The 21,256-nt window shown below is 34.1% G+C and overlaps 1 protein-coding gene across 7 annotated transcripts in view; it reads left to right on the top strand.

Annotated features, from left to right (window-relative positions):
• Nucleotides 1–18,617, top strand: part of LOC124164161 (potassium channel subfamily T member 2) — a 568,139-nt gene extending 549,522 nt beyond the window's left edge. For 6 of the 7 annotated variants that reach the window (XM_046541370.1, XM_046541401.1, XM_046541385.1 and 3 more), the window contains 5 exons: nucleotides 4,932–5,117; nucleotides 8,910–9,041; nucleotides 9,384–9,482; nucleotides 14,034–14,239; nucleotides 14,905–18,617. In XM_046541370.1, coding sequence (XP_046397326.1) covers nucleotides 4,932–5,117; nucleotides 8,910–9,041; nucleotides 9,384–9,482; nucleotides 14,034–14,239; nucleotides 14,905–15,523 — 1,242 coding nt within the window. In that variant the 3' untranslated portion in view covers nucleotides 15,524–18,617. The remainder of the gene's footprint in view (nucleotides 1–4,931; nucleotides 5,118–8,909; nucleotides 9,042–9,383; nucleotides 9,483–14,033; nucleotides 14,240–14,904) is intronic. The other variant, XM_046541393.1, reaches the window with a different exon arrangement.
• Nucleotides 18,618–21,256: the final 2,639 nt, after the last annotated feature.

The following is a 21,256-nucleotide window of genomic DNA, read 5'->3' as shown; positions in this document are numbered from 1 at the left end:
ATAAAACTACACTTTTATGTGTAAAAGTAGAACACAGTTTTTATTTTATGCGATGAAACAGCTTCAATCTGCATATTAATAATTTAATTTGAGGATTTTTTTCTAAAACATTACGTTATGTTGAGGCGTAAACCCTGCAGTTACGTAATATATATCACAGCATGCGATTTCCATGCTGTTATATAGAGGAATTCATGTCATCTAAGATTTATCATGAAGATGATTGAATATTTGGCAAAAATTTGGTCAAAATATTGTCATCAGTACTGGTAGTCTCTCAAATTCCATATAGAGTAACAGTTAGCTGCATGTTTTGTGAACTGATACTTCAGTCATCAAAACTTGATGATGCATCAATTGATTAAATATTTTGAAACTTCCTCCTTTGAATGAAATCTGTCATGAAATACATTAATTGCCTTTTTTATTGTCCTAGGAATGATTTTCAAAATTCCAACTGATGCATATGTGCAATGATGTAATAAATTCAATAGCATTTTTTACTATTTAAAATTTGCATTCTTTCTCTATCTTTATGCTCTGCCCATCTTCTAACTTAAACTTTGGGCCCATTGATGCCAGTTAGTCACTTTAGATAATGCACTTCAGAAAATTAAGGAAATCATTTTTATAGACAGGAAATAGTAGAATTTAAATGCTTCCTACATAGCTAATTTGGGTGTGAAGGTCCTCTATGGTTTGCTAAAAACTGCTAAATATTTTGTTTTTCACGCCAAATTTACCATTTATTAGCTTTTTTTATTAATGCATCAATTTGACGCTTAATTTCACAAACTAACTGCAACTCCTGCATCACAGAAACTAAATAATCCATGCATGAATTATTTCTCTTCCGATACAGCTGTCAACATCCTTACATTAATTTTAATTTTGTTGCTAATTGACAATAATAGCTACCTTATTGATTATCACTATCTGATCAGTAATTGAAATAATGAAAAATTTGTGGAAAATTTTAAGATGGAGATATTTTACTAAACCAATGTATCTAGTTTTTCTACTATTGTCAGATGTATGGCCACATACTTGCAAGAACAGGGCATGTATAATGATTGGGGGCGTAAGTAATGATCTTTATGAGTGGGTATCCATTCAACTAAAATACCCAATTGCTCTAATAATCAATGAAAACCTGTCACAGTGTCTGCATTAGCAGAATATTACTGTGATTTTGCATGTAGCCACCTTGACAGCACTTGAGTATCACTGAATTAGAATAGTCTTCTTGAATAATTATTTTTTCATTGTCACTGAATTGTTTTGAAAATATTTATAACTTAAGTTTTATGAATCTTTTTAAACAGATTGCTGTAAAAAAAATAATAGATTTTTATTTATGGTCATTTGTGAAAAGTTAAATAATTTTCATTTTAGCATCACTATGATTAGCAATACCTAGTGACATTCTGTGAAATTCCTTCCTTGCCAGATGTACATTTTTTCAAAATCATGTATCTGCATTATCATAATCAGAAATCAGAGCAATCTGAAAACAATTACTTTGCTAATTACCTTTAATGGTTAATTAAAAGAAGTTACACTCTTTCTAAAGAGTGTTTTCCGTTATTTGTCATACTTTAAATTAATAAGTAATATCAATATTATGAAGGCTCTTACTTGGTTTAAGTTATACAAAATATTATATAAATAACTAGAAATTTCATTGGCCAATGGATATATGGTTTCATATAAGTTACATTGCACTCCTATATTTTTGATAAGAATTCCATGCTTGTTAAGAAATAGATTTATACTTACCTCAGGTATCATAAGTGCATTTACTTGAGTTAAATGAAATGACTTTACAACAATTTTCTAGCATTAGTATTACTGATGAATGAGTCACTGTTGCAAGGTTGGTGATAGAGACCAGGTATGTTGTGCATGCTGTTTATAGCTCAATAGATATAGCTGAGTCTAGGGGTAGGTATTCAAATAACCAAGAACTGAAATATCTGGGGCATTAAAAACACTAAAAATAAAGTTTATCTCCTATTTTGCGATAAATAATTTGAATGCCAAATGATTACTTCAAAAATTTTGCCTAAATAATCTCAACATTTTCATGAAATTGTGTAATATTTATTTCAAAAACATTAATGACTCAATGTGATAGGCTTCCGTGATTTCGCTGAATGAAAATGACTACCTAATGATATTATGAGTTTTTTATTTTTCACACATGCTACCATTTTTTAAATCTAAATATTTGAAATAGCTGCCATGCTTTCTGACTATTTTGAGATGTTTCCTCTGGTAGAGATCATGAGAAATTATTTTGTGAGTGAATTGGCAAATGTAGATATCAAATTTAACTTTTATATGGCTGCTATACATATTTTTTGTGGCATTGTGTTTACAGACTTGATTGAGTTCCAATTATTTCTTTTGAAATCATTGTTTTTTCACTAGAGATAGGTACCTTACCACAGAAAGTGATCCTGTGTACCTCACCATGTGTTTGAATCATGATCTCTGAAAACAATTTCTCATGACCCACTGTGGTAGTGATATTTAGAGGAGAACAGGATCGTCTAAGGAGGTGTTAATGGATGCTAGTATTGCCAAGAATTGATCAGAGGATATATGAGTGTAAAGCACGCTAGTGAATGGTATTTTATGAGGCATAGTGCCTTATAGGATAGAAGCGTAGACTCTGAGCAAGGAGCTTAGAATAAACTCAATGTATTTGAGATTTGGTTATGGGAGGATGGTATAAGTTAAAATGACCCGAGGAGAAAATGAGTGAGGAATAGAATGCATAGGGGGTGATAGGGCTATGAAATCAATGGAAAAATGATGAGTATTCATGAAATGCTCTAATGAAGAGGAGGTGATGAAATGGTGAAAAAAACGAACGTAATGATAACCGTATAATAAATCTTGTCTATTTTTTTAAGCGTCTGGGGGAGGGCACGTGCCCCTGTGCCCCCTTTCGAAATCCGCCTATGTGAAGGTGGCAGCGACAGAAATCCCAGATCACTCATATGCATAAGATTTAAAACTATCAGGATATGCAACCGGAGAAAACATACACGCGTTGCCAATTGCATACACTTCACGGCGCTTTCAAACTGCCGTCTTTTCTATTTCTATGAAGGAAGTAGTGATCTCAGGGAATCTTAGCATAAAATTATTAACTGAAGTCCGAGGGGAAACATATAAAAATACATAATGTGCCCTCTCTCTCATAGCCTCTGAAACATGATAAAAAATATACATTAAAATTTTTCTCAAAGTTGCTTCTTTACCCGTACAAATGAGTTATGGATGATTCTTGATTCTTGATTAGGATCTACTTTGAAAGTTTCAAGATGACAAAATTAGTTTTAAACTGGTAAAACGTAAGAAAATTTAGAAATGCATTGACAGGCAAAATCTTTTAATCCCTGTGCCCTATATTTCTCCAGGTTTAATTCTGACCTGTTTTCATAGTGTAACAATGTTGATTGATGTGTTTTCCATCAATAAGATGTCACCCTTAGGAGATCAACCCAATTTAAAATGAATGCTTAAAACATCAAGAAATGTAAAATCATTCTCCATGCATGATCCTTAGGTGCCAGAAAAATATTTAAAATCTACTATGGCCTCTTTACCCTTAAGTCTTTATAGTTGAGCTTTAAATTTAATATAAAAATCACTAACTAATTATACATTTATTTTTTCATGAACGTGACATTTATAAATCAGTATGTGTATGAAAATATATATTAATCTCATTTTCTTGCTCACTATTATGTTGAAAATGATACTCAAAGAGTCAAAACTATTCAACATTATGAGAAATTGCACCATGTAATTTGCTAAATCACTTCATTCATCAAAGTATAATCTGATAACCTGTTAGACACCCCATTTTGAGAAATATCATAGACAAAAAAGAAGATATTTAAATCACATATTCTCAGTACTCAGTCTTCTAAATGCCCGAGATACCATACGTATTCATTTCACCCAGGAAAAAGTGAAGCTAAATTTTCATCATTCATGATGGCATTAAAGGAAAAGTAAGGAAAGGCATCATTAGAATCAAATGTAAGCCCAATACTTTAAAGCTATCACTAAGTATCAATAATCATAAAAGGCTGATATTTGGACATTCCAATTTATTACCTTTGTAAGTAGGTAGTATTTATCTGTATATGTATTTCCCCACCAACATATTCATAGCTGTGCACATAGTTTTGAGTGTGTTAGTTATCTTTCACCGTAAATACCATCATTGTTTTTATACACCAGATATATAATTTTTATTTGCCAAATGTATGTTATCTCTTATATGGAAGGGAATGATTAGAGTGGTGATTTCTTTATCCTGTACATGAAACTGTTTATTAAATAAAACTTCACTTTTGAAACTTAATATACATTATCTCTTTTACATTTTTTTTATTTTTTGTTGTTGACATCTACTGCATAAAATTTTGCTAATTTTAAATCCGAATAAGTTTTAACTGAGTATAAATATGATTTTAAATAATCTGGGTTCCCAAATCAGTTATTTTGTGCAGTAAGTTAAGAACTGAGATAAATTCTTACTCACACAGAGGTACATACATTTTTTTCATTGGTACATAAATGCTATGGCAGCAACTGAATATAAGTTAAACTTGCATGATGTTTTCTTTACTAATCTTATGGAATCTCAGGTAGTTGTTAAGAGCTTTTAAGCAGAGAAATGTTTTACTATATTAAGTATCTGCTTCAATTCCCGTGAAGTAAGCATGTATCCATTGGTCAGTCATAAGTAGCATTTTTTTCTTTAAAGAATAGAAAGTGATAGTTAACCACTGCTGAAAAAGACATGAACAATCAACCTTTTTGCCTTCACAGAAGCTATAATCACTAAGCTTTTCCTTGTCTTAGTCCTATAAACTCTTTTTATGACACTATATTTTATCTTTCAGAGAGAAAAGGAGAGAGGGTCACACATCTCTTACATGTTCCGGTTACCATTTGCAGCAGGAAGTGTTTTTAGTGCTAGTATGCTTGATACTTTATTATATCAAGCATTTGTAAAAGACTATGTTATCACATTTGTTCGCCTTTTACTTGGAGTTGATCAGGCCCCTGGATCAGGATTCTTAACATCGGTAATGATAATCGTTCAAACTTCTAGACATTTTCTTCTACAATTAACTGGACAGAAGATTGCTATAGAATTACATGGACTGTCAAAGTTAAATTCCATGGGAGCTTTGTTATTGTAACTGTAAAAGCTATTCAAACTTTTAAGTTTCTACGTAAATTTCCTTTTCATATGTAACTGCCTTGTAAGTATAACTCTAAGGTATAGCCATAGAATTGGTCTAAGGTACTTGATTTTTAATCAATTTGGTTTGATGGGAAAGCTTCATTCTTCTCAATCTTGTTAAAAATTAACAGAGAGATTACAGCAGAGAGAGAAAGATAGTGTGAAAGGAGATGTGTGTAAATAGTGGAATGTTTAGCAGGGAATATGTATGTAGGTTTACTTCCCCCATAAGAGTGTTGTGCTCCCACTCATACTTTACTAATCAAAGGTTCTAAGTCAAAATTTTGAAAACTTCAGCATACTTCTTAATTCTCTCTACTGGATTGATATATGCATTTTTTTCCAATTAATCATAGGTTGTTGAAGTATGTTACTTTAAAATTTGTCAGTTTGTTTGCAAGGCAGCTACATTATTTTGTCAGTCATGAGTGAACTTAGCTCACTTGTGTCCTTTCTTCTTCAAATTTTACCCTTTCCACGACATATTTTGTTTTCCATACTATGCAAAGGCTTATAGGGTTATCTGAGAACCTGAGAATAGGAAAAAAATTTTATTAAAAAGCAATTATGATTTTTAAGCTTTTTGCTTCAACATATTTTATATTTATGAAAGTCCTGTAAACGTGGGAATTTAGAGTATGTTTCCACACTGTATGTTGAGTTGAAATGTTTTGGATGGTCAAAAGCCTTGGACCCAGTAAACTTCAAATGATTCGATAGTGCATTTGCTTCAGCTTATCTACTGTGTCATGCTTTCCCTGGATTATCATGAAACTCATGCGCTGAGAGCCTAAACAGCTTATTTTCCCACCCGTCTCACAAATTTCTGAATTAAACGTAAATTATGGCTCAGAGTGACGGACATGTATCCACAAGTTCTCGGGTATGACGGGTTATAATATCCATTTTTCCAATGCTTCCAAACTCAAGTTTAAAATCAACCTCCTCGCCTGAGCCATGGGGACAATACTGAACGTGAGTACTAAAACGTTGGCAAAAGGGATACATATTGTAACCCGGTGTACTCAAGAACCTACGGACACATACAATCAGTGGGAAAGCCTGAAATCTTATGGCAAAAATGCAATTTTCTCCCACATCCGATGTCAACCTCCTGCTCCCACAAACACATCATGAATTTATACCTGCATCCCTCTTCAGCTCTCCTCATTGTCAGTTCGTTTACAAGGAAATTTAAACCTTGTCTTTGCTGCTTTGTCATCATTACAAAGAACATTAGCACATATCTTACACACCGTATTCTCATCCTGGATCTACAACCTTCTCACATGAATGCCACACTAATTTGTGGCCACATAGATTTCATCTCTCCAAAATTGGCTACATTAATGAAGTCAAAAGCTTAAATTATAGAGTTAAAGCAGAAGTTACAAGATTTTTAAAATGAGATTTTAACTATGTGGAACAAATGCAACACATTGAGTTTTTCTGCTTGCTAGAGCTTTTAACCCTACCTGTCGCTAATGGAGCTAAAATAAGAAGAATGTAGCATACAGTCTATTTTCAATAAAATCCAGGTATTAAATTAACTCAATTTATTTACTCTAATTTAAGTAGGAAAAAACAATCAATCTATAATTTGTGAATATATCTTGCCTTTTTGAATGGTATTTGGCATTCAATTCAACCTTAGTTAACTTCTCCCTATTAACACAGTAAAGATTGCACTCAACCCTGTGCACCTAACCCTTCACTTAATCATGTGGCCAGGTATTATTCCTGACAGGCCTCAATCTTAGCCCATAAGCCTCTCATGTGGTCCCTCTTATTAGTTCACATCCCATGGCCCATAGTCTGTGACCCTTTCTTGGACCCATGCCCTTTGATTCTGCTCCCAGCCCCATAAACTTGGCAAAGCACTAATTAATTATCTTCTGATCCATGGGACAACTGTAGCAAAATCATGATGTCTGTAATGTGGTAGGATGAAATTTTGTGACTGTGTGCATGAGATCAAGAGCTAAAACAATTATGACGGTAAGTGAAGAGATATCTGCAAAATAATTTTAAGCCCAAATATGGGACAGCCTAATGCTGCACACTTTAGTTTGGAATTTTGTGAGTGTGGGAGGGAGCTGCTGTATGTTTCTGTATCATTTGAAAGTAAGGTGGATCCCAAACTGGAAATATGCAACTATGGCCTCAGCCTGAATGGGTGAAATTCACTTGCATGTGGCTTAGTCTGGGATGATCTCTATCCTCAACAATCAAAACCAATTGCTTCTCGTTGAAGCCCTATGTGGCAGTTTTTCCATCTAAATGCACTATTCTCCGAAGTGACTTTTACTCATTTTCTACTTAAAATTCATTGTAGTCGGTCATTTTTTGAGGCCCTGGACATGCTTTGGCCTGAATTCAACTGCTCCTGCATATTACATATAGAGCAACCAGCATTTGTTTTGAGTTCAGCGTCCTTCACCCATATCTGAAAACAACTTACCACATTCATCTCCTTCACTCTCGGTCCTAACTTTCGTCTGCTCCAGGGCTGCATATCTGTATCTACACCACGTTCATATTTTCATCTGCACCCGTGCAACTCTGCAAATGCAGGTAGAGTACTACCAAAATTGTACCTACCTCCTCTATCTTTTTGCTGAATGAGTTGCCATGAATTTGAATTTTTCATAATGAATTTGCTCCAGTCATATTCATATTGCAATATTATGGCTATTATCTTTGATATATTCTGAAATTCATTCAGTTTCTTCACAAAGGATAGGAACTGTAAAATAGAAGGGATATGCTAGGTATACATATATACTTACTCAAGTTTCTAAGCTGTAGGATTTTTTCTACATTTCTCCAAATCAGCTTCAAGGGAAAACTTGTATGAGAAAGAAGAAGCTGTGAACAACAGGCAGGATTTACTTGGTTGACTTACCTGTGCCGTATCCGTTACATTTCCGTTCCTCGTATACTGACCAACTCGTCTTCATAGTAGAAGGACATTAGTTAGCCATAGTATTCAATATTGTGTTTAGTTAACTTTATAAATATTGCACTACACCATTGTTGCTTACATGATATTTGCATAAAACAAGAAGTAAACTGCAAATCATACTCTAGGGTATATGTGACCTAGTTTGTTCTTCCTGGTCAACATACACCCTCTTACATCGAGGAGGAAAGATAATTGTTGAGGACCAAGATATCAGGTAGTCATGGTCCATTACTATATATAAACATGAAATATCATAAAAGAATCTGCCCTAGCTACCCATTTCAATTCTATTTGATCAAACTCCTTGTGGGCATTAAGCTTGTTATAACATGTATACTCAATGATTTGCAGAAAAAATTCTCCTGGCAAGAAATGTATTCAAACTGTTGCTCAACTCCAACAAGTTCACTCCAACTGCTTGCACTGTCATAATGCATAAAGCAATTATTTAAATGGTGTTAATGGTTTTTCCATAATGAGTTAAAAATTATATTTTCTTCAGTACATACATGTCTCGTGATTGATCTGCGATAAATATTTCTACACTTTTGTTATCCCTATTTCAATAAGTTTTCTCTAAGTTTTTTCTGAAAAGTATGCTGTTGTAAGTGCCTTTTATTTCATAATTTAAGTTCAAAGATATTAATTTATATTGTCTTTTTACAGATGAAAATCACTAAGGATGACATGTGGATTCGCACCTATGGAAGATTATATCAGAAACTCTGCTCAACCACCTGTGAAATACCTATTGGCATTTATAGGACACAAGATACCCTGGCCTGTGATTCTTCACATGTAAGAAAAAATTGGAATGTTTTTATCTATTTATTGTATTTCTCAATAAAATAACATGAAAGAAGCTTTCAACCATAACTAGTATCATATATTTCTTGTAATTTAAGCATGCCTCTAGATTCCTTGGGTAAAGCAGTACTACATATATACCTACCTACTAAAGCATCCCGTTTCAGAGAACTTTGATGAATTCAACTCTATTGTAGGAAATTCTCAAAGAGCAAGAATGCATGAATTTGTGTCTGTTGCAGAGAATTAGTATTGATAAGCTTTTGTGTTTGAGTCTATAATTTATAACTGCATGGCTTTTGGATTGTTTTGATTATTTTGTTTTTGTTCAAGCCTAACCATGGAAAAGTCAAAGACAGCTCCGGGGTCATGCACAAAACCAAATCAGAAAGCACAAATTGCCTCCGTTGCTCGGGCCAATTTGGTTCAATGGTAAGTAGAAAGCTGGCTGATGTGTATTTTGGAAAGAAGTATTTTTTCCTGGCAAGGGTGTCAAAACTAAAATATACATTCATTATGAAAACTAAAACATTATAGCATCTTCAACATGAAAGTTTAAATCCAGCATACAAAACTGCCATAAACATAAATTTCCTTTTAAAAACTTACCTTTGCCATAAAAAGATACAATTTTTGATAATGAGATTGAATATATTTTGTTACCTGGTACATATGGAATACTGACAAACTATACATTCAACACTCGTTTATTTTTTTAACCTCCCTTCAGTGTTTTGATGAGGTTTTGTAAAGCCTACACTAGAATTATGAATAAGCATTATTATGTGACATATTTATGGAATGATAGTCTTTTTTCATGTTACATAATGCACTTAGAATTAAAAAAGCACAGAAGCTATGCTAATCCTTTTTCATAATGAAATTTTGCACCTTTGGAAAATTCAATAGAGTTACATATTTCTACCACCAGCTATAAGCGCCATGCACAATGCACCACTCCGCTTGATTATAAAATTATCACCCCTGAATATCACTTATCCCATACTCAATATTGATTCCAATTCTCAATGAATGAATCTATGATTTTTGCTTCATAGCCTGCAATAATGTGTAAGGAAAACTGATAATTCATGTTAGAATCATCTTCATTGTATGTGTTCCTGGATTTTTTTTATTTATGAAGTTCTTTTTTCTCATATTATTTTCTATGGTAGATATGTATTTGTAATTATATAATATTATTGAGTACATATTTCTATGTTTTTCATATGTCTAGAAAAGGGCTATCCACACAGTAATCTTATATTTTCATGCCTGGAGTGGAGAGGGATATCAGTAATTCATATGAAATTGCTTTTAATTTTATCGTTTTACTTTCTGCTAAATTCACAAGTCGCAAGGTCATGCTAATATTCCTTCATCCAGGGAAACTTTTCTCAATAGAATCCACCATTGGAGATGTGCAGGCTGTTTTTCAATGTTTGAGGGTCAGTAGTCGATAGTAAATTTGAAAATTTGGGCAGTAATAAGCAGAATTCAATGACTATTTATTTCATAAATCTCTCCGGGAATATTCAAAACTTCTATTAGACCCTTAGGTTGAGTTGGTCACCTTGACACTGGTTCTCTTTAGCAGATTCAGACTGAAATGCTTATTTCCATTAAGTTCATTTACTTAATTGGGTAAGGTCTCTTTTCTCCAAAAACCTCAGCCCTCTGCTTCTTCTTGACTACTCCCACTCATATATTACTGGGTGAGATTTTTCAAAAGTATGTGAACAAACTTCCATGCTGGGAAAAAATTTTCTGACCGTGTGCTCATTCATGGCATCGTTCTAAAAATCAATATAAAAAGGAATTTAAGTATTTCTGTAACGAGTGAATCAGTTTCTATGCTCCACCATAATTATATGTGATTTAAAGTTGGTAAAACCTGACTGAATTGGAAATTTAGTGTGCTGCGGGCACCAAAACTACTTGGAAACTGCCGCAAAATGGAACAGTCTGCATTTGTATTAGACTTCATAGCATGATTCAGAAGGGGAAGACTTTTTTGACAAAATTGGAGCTGATGATGAAACTTTAACATCTTATATAAACATTTTAATGTACAAGTAATGAAAAACTTAGGGTCTCACTCTTGGCCAAAGATTCAACAGAAAATACAGAAATTTGCCTGCAAGACATCTGTTGTTTTCTTGTTATTTTTATAGAGTTAAAAGTCTACTTTGTGGGCAACCCTTTAAAATTTTCTTTTTATTTTCTTCTTGATGACTTTTACATTTTGCATTACTATGATTTATTAAAAATGACGCTGTTAAGCTTTTGTTGTTAGATCCTGCTTTTGAATGGCCTTCAAATATTTCTTTTCGATACATTTTGGTCATCTCAGCTATGAATTTTCAGTAATAAATTTCCTATATGATAAAAATTTTTTACCTTTAGCTCAAATTCTTCTGTATGCAATACATTTCTTCTTAAGAGCCAACCAAGTAATCAATATGAATTTTATGTTTTTTTTCAACTCTGCATGTGAAACAAGCTATGTTTAAAACAATAATATTCAGAACTGAACATCTCATGTTATTGCATTTGTTTGAAGGCTTACTTATTGTGCTATGAATTTAAATGTTTTTTCTTTTACCAATTTTCTGAATGTTATGAAGATGCAAGCCTAAAATAAGTGTGTCAGAATAACACCTCCGAGATTAATTAAGTTGAATAGGAAGTAGGTAACTGAGCTGCCAATTAAGTCAGTATCATTTTTTTCAATTCATTCAGAATGCCAGCCATTAGGTGTAACTATCAAGTCAAGGATTGATTTTGGTATGCATTTCTGAATTGAATTATGTACTATGTTTCTAGCCAATTCATTGTAATCTGCAAAAACAATTCCTTGTGCATGGTATTACATTTCTTTGTTCAATTAAAACTATGAGTGATAATTGACCACTAGAAAAATAAGAAATGCTACTGTTTTTTTTTCGAATTTACATCTAACTATTCTCTGTATCAAAGAAAGAGTTGTGTGATAATAAAAATGATATGACGTAATTTGGGCTTTCCATTCTACTTAAAATGAGTAATAAATTGAATTTTAAACTTGAAATGTAGGCTTTTGCAGTAAGATTTATGTGTACCTGAGGCTTTTGAGAGCTGCTGCATTTTATGCTATGTAAATAATGTGAGTGAACTTGTGGATAGGAAAAACTATTCTGCATAAAATATAGGTAAATAATAAAACTACATTGCAATGTAGAACAAGGACTCCACTGATGTTATTATAGAATGCAAATATTATTACTGAGTTAAGTGTAACCACAAATAATCATAATGATAAAAACGAATTTTACCATGAATCATAGCAAATGAAATTAGCTCGGAAACTTTACAGAAATGAGAAAGAAAGCATTTTCCTATTTATTTATATAATCCCAGTTGGCACAGAATCGTCCGTATCTAATTCGTATGCAGATAGTATCCATTGACTACCTCTCCGTCGCTTTTTGTCAATGGATACTATCTACATACGAATTAGATTTTGGTCATCTCAGTATCCATTGTCTACCAAAGTATCCATTGACTACCTCTCCGTCGCTTTTTGTCAATGGATACTATCTACATACGAATTAGATACGGAGGATTATGTGCCGTCGGGGATTGGATAACACATTCCTTGAGTCAGTCCAAAATTAGGCAACCGGCCAAACAAGTTATCACGTTAACGTCAATTAACTCTAAAAATAAAGAAGACAGTACTAACCTAGTAAATATATTTCCTTTCCTTCTCGTAAACCAAATATAATAAATATGCTTTCCACAGTACGGTAGAGGACCTAAAATCCAGAAAGCTTAGAAAGAAAAATTGGGACCAAAGGGTTTCTGGATTTCTGGTTTTTCTGGATTTCTGGTCTTATGTGAAAAATTATAAATAAAGTCAAAATATCTTGATATAAAATATTTTTCTTATTCCCATCATCTGCAAAAGGATATTTTTTATTTTGCATTGAAAGTCTGTACAGAAAATTTTTTCTAAGAAGTTATAAAAACAATTGAGATAGGATAATACTGTTTTCTGCATTATAAAATGGAAGTAATAATTAATTAGATGAAAAACTCATCTTAAAAGGCGTCCTTGCAGAGTGAAACTAATTAAAAAAGAAAAAATGGAAAAAAAAATTGAAAAGCATTTCCAAAGCTTTTCTCACTGCAGGCACCCTCTTGCTTCCCCTGCCACAGGTGGCTGGCATTCTGGTAATACATATTTAGAAGGAATCATGACATACCCCTTATATTCTCTGTCCCTTGATAGCAACTGCGATGATGCAGATTTAATGTCATGAGCACAGAACATGTTACATAATTCTTTTCCTTCATTTTAGGACCAATGATAGCATTTGCATTGATTATGCTATTTTCAATAAATGATTTGTGGTAGAATGTAAAGCTTCTTGTAAAATATAATTGTTAACTACTCTCTGATAGATACTTGATTATTTCATTAGAGATAATTGAGCTCAATGTCAATCACATGTATACACATATTTTTCAAATTGCTTGACAGTTCATCTATACATTCAGTGTAGGCACGGTCCATGCGCAGTACTATTGCATTTGTCCACTTTACTTTTGGCATATACTTTCCTTAGGGACTATACTTTTTGGCATCCTGTGATAGACAATTTGACACTCATTTGAAAAAGTACCCAGTCTCAACATTAAAATTTGGGCATGCCTCATCTTCTAAGTTTCGCGCGAAGTACTTCTGAGTTTATTTAGGTTTGATCACAATCAGAGTATATCTATCATTGTTTTTGGAATAAGCAATTGCCCAGAGCCGATGTAAGGGAAAAATTTTCAATCAATTGCCTAATTCCATTTAGTTTGGCTTTTGATCTTCCTTAGTGTTTTGTCCTGTTGTAGGACAAGACTTAATTTTAGAGGGTGTGTGAATTTATGCATTTCAGGAAAATGGCATTTCATTCGTCTCATAAACATATAATGCTGGTTTTTACTCCACAGTATTCAGTGAATCTTTTAGATGAGGCAAGAGACAACCATGCACAAATGATAGAACGTGCTGAGATTGCAAACCTTGTACGCTCGAGAATGGAATCACTATCACTGCCAAGTGTTGAATATGATGATGTCAGTGAGAAGAGGAGCAATTTGTCATATGTTATCATCAACCCCAGCTGTGACCTTAAACTTGAGGAAGGTGATATCATGTAAGAAATGTATCATGTGATATTTTCTTTTATATATTTATTTGAAAAGCTATTGATTATGCCTATTATTATGCAAGAACTAATTTAGTGCTATTTCAGTTAATATCAAATAATTTCAATAACTATGACCATGATTCTGTCACATCCATATTTTGATTTCAATACAAATTAGACAGTTTTATTTGATGTTTTAAAATTGTGGTTTGAGTCATGTAATATCTATTGTAATGTTTTCTTGATAGAAATTCTTAATTGCTATGGTTGTAATTGAGGGTGTTTGCATTGTGCTAATGCTTGATGTTTTATTTTAAGGAAAGCTATACCTTATACATTTATATGGTGACCACCATAGTACACAACTATTTAAATTCACTTGATTCTCAATAATTTCATCCTCTCTATTTCTGCTAGCTGCACATTCAATACCTATAATCTTAGCGGCTATAGATTTTTGAAAGCTTGAAATGAGAATAAGGAAGCTGCTACCTCAATGATATGTTGAAACAATGATCATAAAAACTCCTAGCTATCCATTTTCCAGTAAAATTTATTTAATTAAGAATATTTTCTTTATTATATTTGATTCTCTTAGGCTGATGAGAAAATATTCCGTGAGATTTATATTTATTTCAGATTCACAAACATTTAATACTGTTCTTTTTCAGCTATCTTATACGTCCAAGTCCATTCTCTGCTCAGAAAACATTTGAGAGGCACAACAGCCGGAGAAAATCCAACATAAGCTTTTGCACTCAGCAGCAGTTAGCCAGTGTGGGAATCTGTGCTGGAGGTGGGGTCGGTTTACCTGGGATTCCAGGAAGGAGAGGCTCGGGAATCTTCCAGCGACCGCCTCCCCTTGCCACAAAAGCAAACTCCTTATCCCTCCCGGACAGTCCCACAGTGGCTGGTGCTTGCCGAAGTCGATCAAATTCCCTTAGGGTGGACGATATATTACTTCGCCGATCAAACTCGTTAAGGCAGGGCTTGGTTGCAGCCGCAGCCGCCGCGGCTGCTGCCAGGCAAGGGAAGGAAAGTTTCGATGACTTAGGGGTTGATGCCAGTGTCGCCACGACGTCTGGGACGAGTGGTGCAAGTGGGGGCATCAAAATAGCCCTGAATGGAAGCATCGGACTGGAAGTGACGCCACCGGAAGAGGGGCTGGGCATGACCGGTATGGGGAGCATGGGCAACCTAGGCAGCATTGGAGGAGGTATGAGCGGGATGGGGGGCGGGAACAGTGGTATGTCGGCGGAAGCACAGCATCTCCAAGGAACCATTGTATGATATAACCTTATGTGGGGGAGGAGATTGAGTGCTTCCAATCGGAACAAGTGGATCTAAATCTGCTTGCACTCTTTCCCCACCTCCACGACCTTTTCTGAAAGGAAAAAAAAGGAGTTAATAAGTTGATGCCTGCAAGCGTTGCAAGTTTTCCCTGTTGGAACACACAGGGCATTGAATTAGTCCTCTTTGATGGCTGTGGGAGGAGGATATAGCATGGTGGGATATCAGCAGCTGTGAATGCAGCTTTGTACCCTACCACGTGTATGCCCGGTTACCTGCATTTGGTAATGCGTATTCGAGAGGAAAACAAATTATCGAAAATATACATGATGAAGCAATGAAGTTTCAAAAAAGAGAATCTTGGTAATTGTGGTACTAAAAACGTGCTATGCGCACACACTTACTCATATACATATGTACTTATGCATTGATAATCAATGGCATAATTTATCCAAGAGCATGCTGGTATGCTCAGGGAAAGTCCTTATTGTAAAGATTCCTAAAAAATGGGTGAAGTTATGGATAATTTCTTCTTGGCCCTTTTGAAATGGAATGAGAATGACTGATTACAGACTGTGATCAATATCTGGTTGGTGAATGATGACTTGCTGTGTATGAATGTAAATTAAGTGAAATGACAGGCATTGACTCCTAGGATGGCATGGGAGTGGAAGTGGGAACAATATAAACCTTAAATTAATATTTCTGCTAATAAAAATTTTATATACACTTGAATTAATGAACAATTTTATCTAGCAGCATTTTAACACTGCAAAAGAAAACTATTGAGTAACTAATTGATATGGCTCATGCACTACCACTTGCATGGGTGCATGCGGACAAGCACTCATATGAATGTCAAAGCATATCTCTTTTCCAGAAATCACTTGTTAACGTCATCTCTCAAATTACCTATATTTTCCTTGGGATAAAAAAACTGATGAATATTAATTTGAATTCTGTGAATTTATAATATTGAATACAAAAAATATTGCCTTAGTAGTTCACTCCATCATAATTAAACACATAATTTAACTAAATTTCACATTTATTATTGAATCATTTCTTTGAAGATGTGTGTCTGTCTTTGTAGTTTTGGTAATGGACATATATTCCTCAAAAGCATGTTAAAAAAAATATGGGTTTGACATTTGCTCTTCAAGTTCTAATCATCCTGAAAACTTACATTTTAAAGTTAATGAAGATATTTCCAATGAGCCTTGGAAATCAAGAGCATACAAGTGATTTCTGGTTATCATTATCATATTATCAATGCTTAGAAATCATTTGCATAATTTTTTAAGAAAAATTTATACAAAAATGCCACATGTATGGAAAAATGTCTGCATGCCCTATGCAAATCCTCTTTTATTTCAAATATGTATAGTTAAACAAGGAATACTATTTTAACTCTTCTTTGAAATCTAAACACAAAACTGAAGTATTTGAGTATGCAAAATATAGCATAAATTAAAGTTACATTTTGTGACGTTAGTTCTTTAGTCAGAGAACTATTTCTTTGGAAATTCAGGCAATTTTATCAAGTATCATGTTAGCTTATCATTCTAAGAAAGTCTTTGATTTTCAAGTCAATTAATATAAGGGATAATATTAAGTGTTCTGAGGAAGAAATAAAGGCAATTTACCTGTGAAGAGAGGTATCTGGCAGTTGGATCTTGTTTATTTTATTGCATGGTCCATTGTAAATTCTAAGCTTAGGGACTTTGAAAAACATGACATTACTAATGACATTAAGTTTATTCTTTCTCAACTGAAACCCTTTTCATTATGGTGCAATAAAGATTAATTATTACCGTTATTTATAGACGGCTGGCTGCAAAATCTTCAGTGCTATTTGCTCAATACATGGCCTATTGTTTTAATTCATTCTTGGGTAGGACACGATTTTACTGCTACAAATGTAAATTTCATGTGTCACTTATGCTTATGGAACCAAGGGAAAAATTTTGAATGAACTTATGTGGGATTTTCATGCAAGGTTGGTTGAAGGAGACATTATTACTTGCATGTAATTCTGATTTCTGTTTCAATATGTTTGTTTTGGCAATATCTATATAAGCCATAATTGTTCGTAAACTTTTTGGATCCAATTGTCAGATCTGTTAGTTACCATGAATAATAGTCTCTTCTATTGATACAAACCTCAAAGAAATTTAAGTTAATTTTTCTCACAAAATTTGACTCTCTCTCAATCACAGAATGCATTCTTTTAGGATGAATAGAAAATTTGAGAATTCTTATTAATTGCTGCTGGGTTCATGATCCATGGTAAAGAATCACCATTTCAGTGTAACCATTTCCTAAATCTCTTTTAGTTCTCATGATTACCATCACTTTTGATGATTTTATCCTTGTATCACCTTTTGAATGCCATATCTATAAGTTTCACATAATTGTTCATTCATCTACTATGTACGAAAGGTGTATAGTGTGAAAATCAACTCCTCTATTTTTATAAACTCTCATTCAAATCTGCTGATGTTGATTACCAGTTGTTCCACTTTGTTACACAAGAGATCTTACAGTTTGAAATATGATTTTTAAGAAAATTTTTATGCAAAAACTGAATAATTTTGTAATCAATCAGCCTTCTACAACTATGGAACTAACCACCAACCAGGGAACCACATTTGATAATCTTGGTAGTCAGGCTGAGTTGCATGAGAAAATTATTTGTAACTGAAAAGCAATTCAATTTGAGGAATTAAAAAAAACTGTCCTAAAATTTTCAGGATGTGCCAAATTTAATGAATGCTACATCCTTGTATATTCCCATGTTAAAGATGAATATCTGGGAAATAGAGACCTCCCAGCTAGGAGTATATATAGATATAATTTTCTGATGTAGACTAAATTGGTGCATGAAAATGACTGAAATTTTGCCTAATTTAAAACTAATTGATGGAGGTTGTAATGCTACTGAGTAATCGTTACTTGAAGTGGTCATCGAAAAACCTTTCTTCATGAAAAATTTTAAAAATATATGTATATTGTATGAAAGTGTGGGTTAACTATGCTTAAAAGTCATGTATATTATTGAAGAGCACATTATATATATATTGTATTTTGCTGACCCGCTGTGTTTCATTTCCAAAATATTTTTAATAGCTCTCCTGTTGAATATTCTAGGTCTTTCCACTGCTTACCTTTAGTCAATTTTACCTTATAAACAGTCCTTCAATGATGATACATGCACATAAATCAAAGGCAATATCTGAATATGTTTCTTATGCAGGAACATAAATATAACCCATTCATAGAAATTTGGGCTAAATTCATAACTTCCTGTGACCACTAACCTTGGGTCTTACTCCTTTAATCCATCCACATTTTGTAGACGTTTTGTAACAATGCCTTTTTACAAGAATAGATAGAATTGTTAGCCCTATGCTACACCCTCAATCTGAATGGAGGGAATTATTTAAATTTTTTATGAAATTTCTCAGTTTCTGGTAATGTGTGATATCCTTGCTAGCCTCTGGATCACCTCTCTCTGAGCCAACCAGAAGCTCACCTTCATGTATTGCTTTCCTTATGTGCATTCTGTCCTCAGTCCTACTCTACCAACCTCCTTTCCTCGCTTATACCAGCCAGGGAACAACAACATGGTGGCATTTTCACCCCTCAAGTGTGATAGTTATGGGGCTAGCCCCTCAGAGTTTGCAGGTCACATATTATTAAACTCAGCTCATTTTAAAAAGCTATTTAAGCCTTCATTGTAAGAGACTCCACATTAAAATTGCATGCTGCACAAAATTTTATGTGGAGGAGATAAAACAACCTCTCTCTATTGAGCTGGCTTTTGCTAAATTTTTCTTGGAGTTCACCCTTTCATGATTTAGGGTATTGTTGTACCCTTCATGCCTACAGGTCTTGTCTTCAAGATGCTGTTACTTCAATCTCTTTTGTCTCTTCATCATTAGAAATCAGGTTGGTGTAGTGGCAAGTATTGACTTCCCACCTGGTGGCTTGGGTTTAAAACCTATTGGTGGTGAAAAAAATTCAAAGACTGCCCAGTCCCTACTTGAGTGCTTTGTGGAGGGCACTTCAATAACAGCACTCCTGATTCCACCCATCAGATGGGATGTTAAACCATGATCTCCTTGGTACTTTTCCTTAACCTTTTCAAGAGGTGGAGTTCTCTCCATAGCATGACTGCAGGACTGAGCCCCAATATACTCATCCGGGTCCCTTCTGTACGGAGTATTTTTGCAGGACATCCATTAAGAAGGGTCCTGCGGATAAGGACTCTCGGCACCAACCTTTTTAGATCCTTCCTTGCAGGGACTCCAAATTATCGTGGACTCCGGGTTTATGATCCAAGCAGTGGCATTGGTTTGCAGTTAACTTATGATTTGTTTATATGAATTAGATACATAGATAATTGCTGCTTGCATGTAAATTGCGGACTCCGAATTCAATTCCTTGTTTTTTCTGAGAAGTGTCAAATTTCTACCATCAACATTAATGGATTTAATGCATCAACGATTTCCATGTTGATGCTTATACTGAAATCAAGATTAATATTTATGGTAGAATTTTGTTTAAAATTGTAAATGTTGCTAAAAAAAAGAATTCAATTCTTAGTTTATATTTTTTGAGAAAGGAACAAATATTTATTCCACAAACTGCATGGTCCCTTTCCACAAAGAGTATAGACATAGTATAAGATGAGGTCCAGGTACCTGCTCCTGGATTTTGAGGGTATGGCCTAAGTCCCACTACCGTGAGTCCCATACCCATGACCATCAAAATTTTCGACAAAAACTTTCGACTTAAGTATCCCTGGTCAAGAAACATTCTGCCAAATATTTCCGTCATTAGTAGTGAAAGGGTTAAGAACAGACTAATGCTGACACTGGGTTTCTCTCCACCCTTCTGTTTGTACCCTTCCCTGATGGTGCAAATGACCTCAGCTTTCTGTTGCCTCCTCCAAAAACCTCTCCATCCTTATCTTTCTACCTCTCCTCATCCTATCCCGAAACTTTCACCAGGAAGCATCTTTTCACCCCCTTCTTCTCCCCTGGCGACCCTGCGCTCAATGGATCTGCGAATGTGATCCTAAATCCAGCCCATGAAGACAGCATCCAGTGAATGTAGGAAACTCGTTCAAAAACCCCTCCTTCATTTACTTCATCAAATAAATAGCCTATCCTGTCAGTAACCCATCTCAAATACCAGTAGCAATGAAAAATTTCCTCATGAGAAAATGTAACAAGAATATGGAATGAATTGATGTGGATTATGATATATTTTATCCATTCTTATTTCTTCTTATCCCTCCAAGGGGTAAGTCTTGGACATCCCAAAGAAAAATCCCCAAAATGCAATGCGGTATCAAGGAAAGGAAGTTGACGCCCATGAATGATTAATTAAAGTCTCTATTTCATCTAATGCAATTTTATGCTCGAACTGTAATTTTTTTAAGTGCAATTTTTATAAAATTATTTTATATGAAAGCCCTTGCCATTGCACCAAGGTGTTATTTAGTACATATAAATTAACCATGTTATCTCTATTTTAGGTTCCCGTGAGCAAATAGCTCCATTTATTTACTAACAATTGAATACTCAAGACTTAGCATATGACCAGTGATTGCCTAGTAAATGTTATTGCAAGTCCTGCATCAACACAAACCTGAAGAGGATACATCACCGAGAACGCAAATGTAAACATAAAGTGAGGTATGATCGGGCTTCCTTTTTTTCAACA

This window comes from Ischnura elegans, chromosome 1 (genome assembly GCF_921293095.1).
Source record: "Ischnura elegans chromosome 1, ioIscEleg1.1, whole genome shotgun sequence".
In the NCBI taxonomy this organism is placed as follows: domain Eukaryota; kingdom Metazoa; phylum Arthropoda; class Insecta; order Odonata; family Coenagrionidae; genus Ischnura; species Ischnura elegans.
This window is presented reverse-complemented; position numbering and strand designations above follow the sequence as displayed.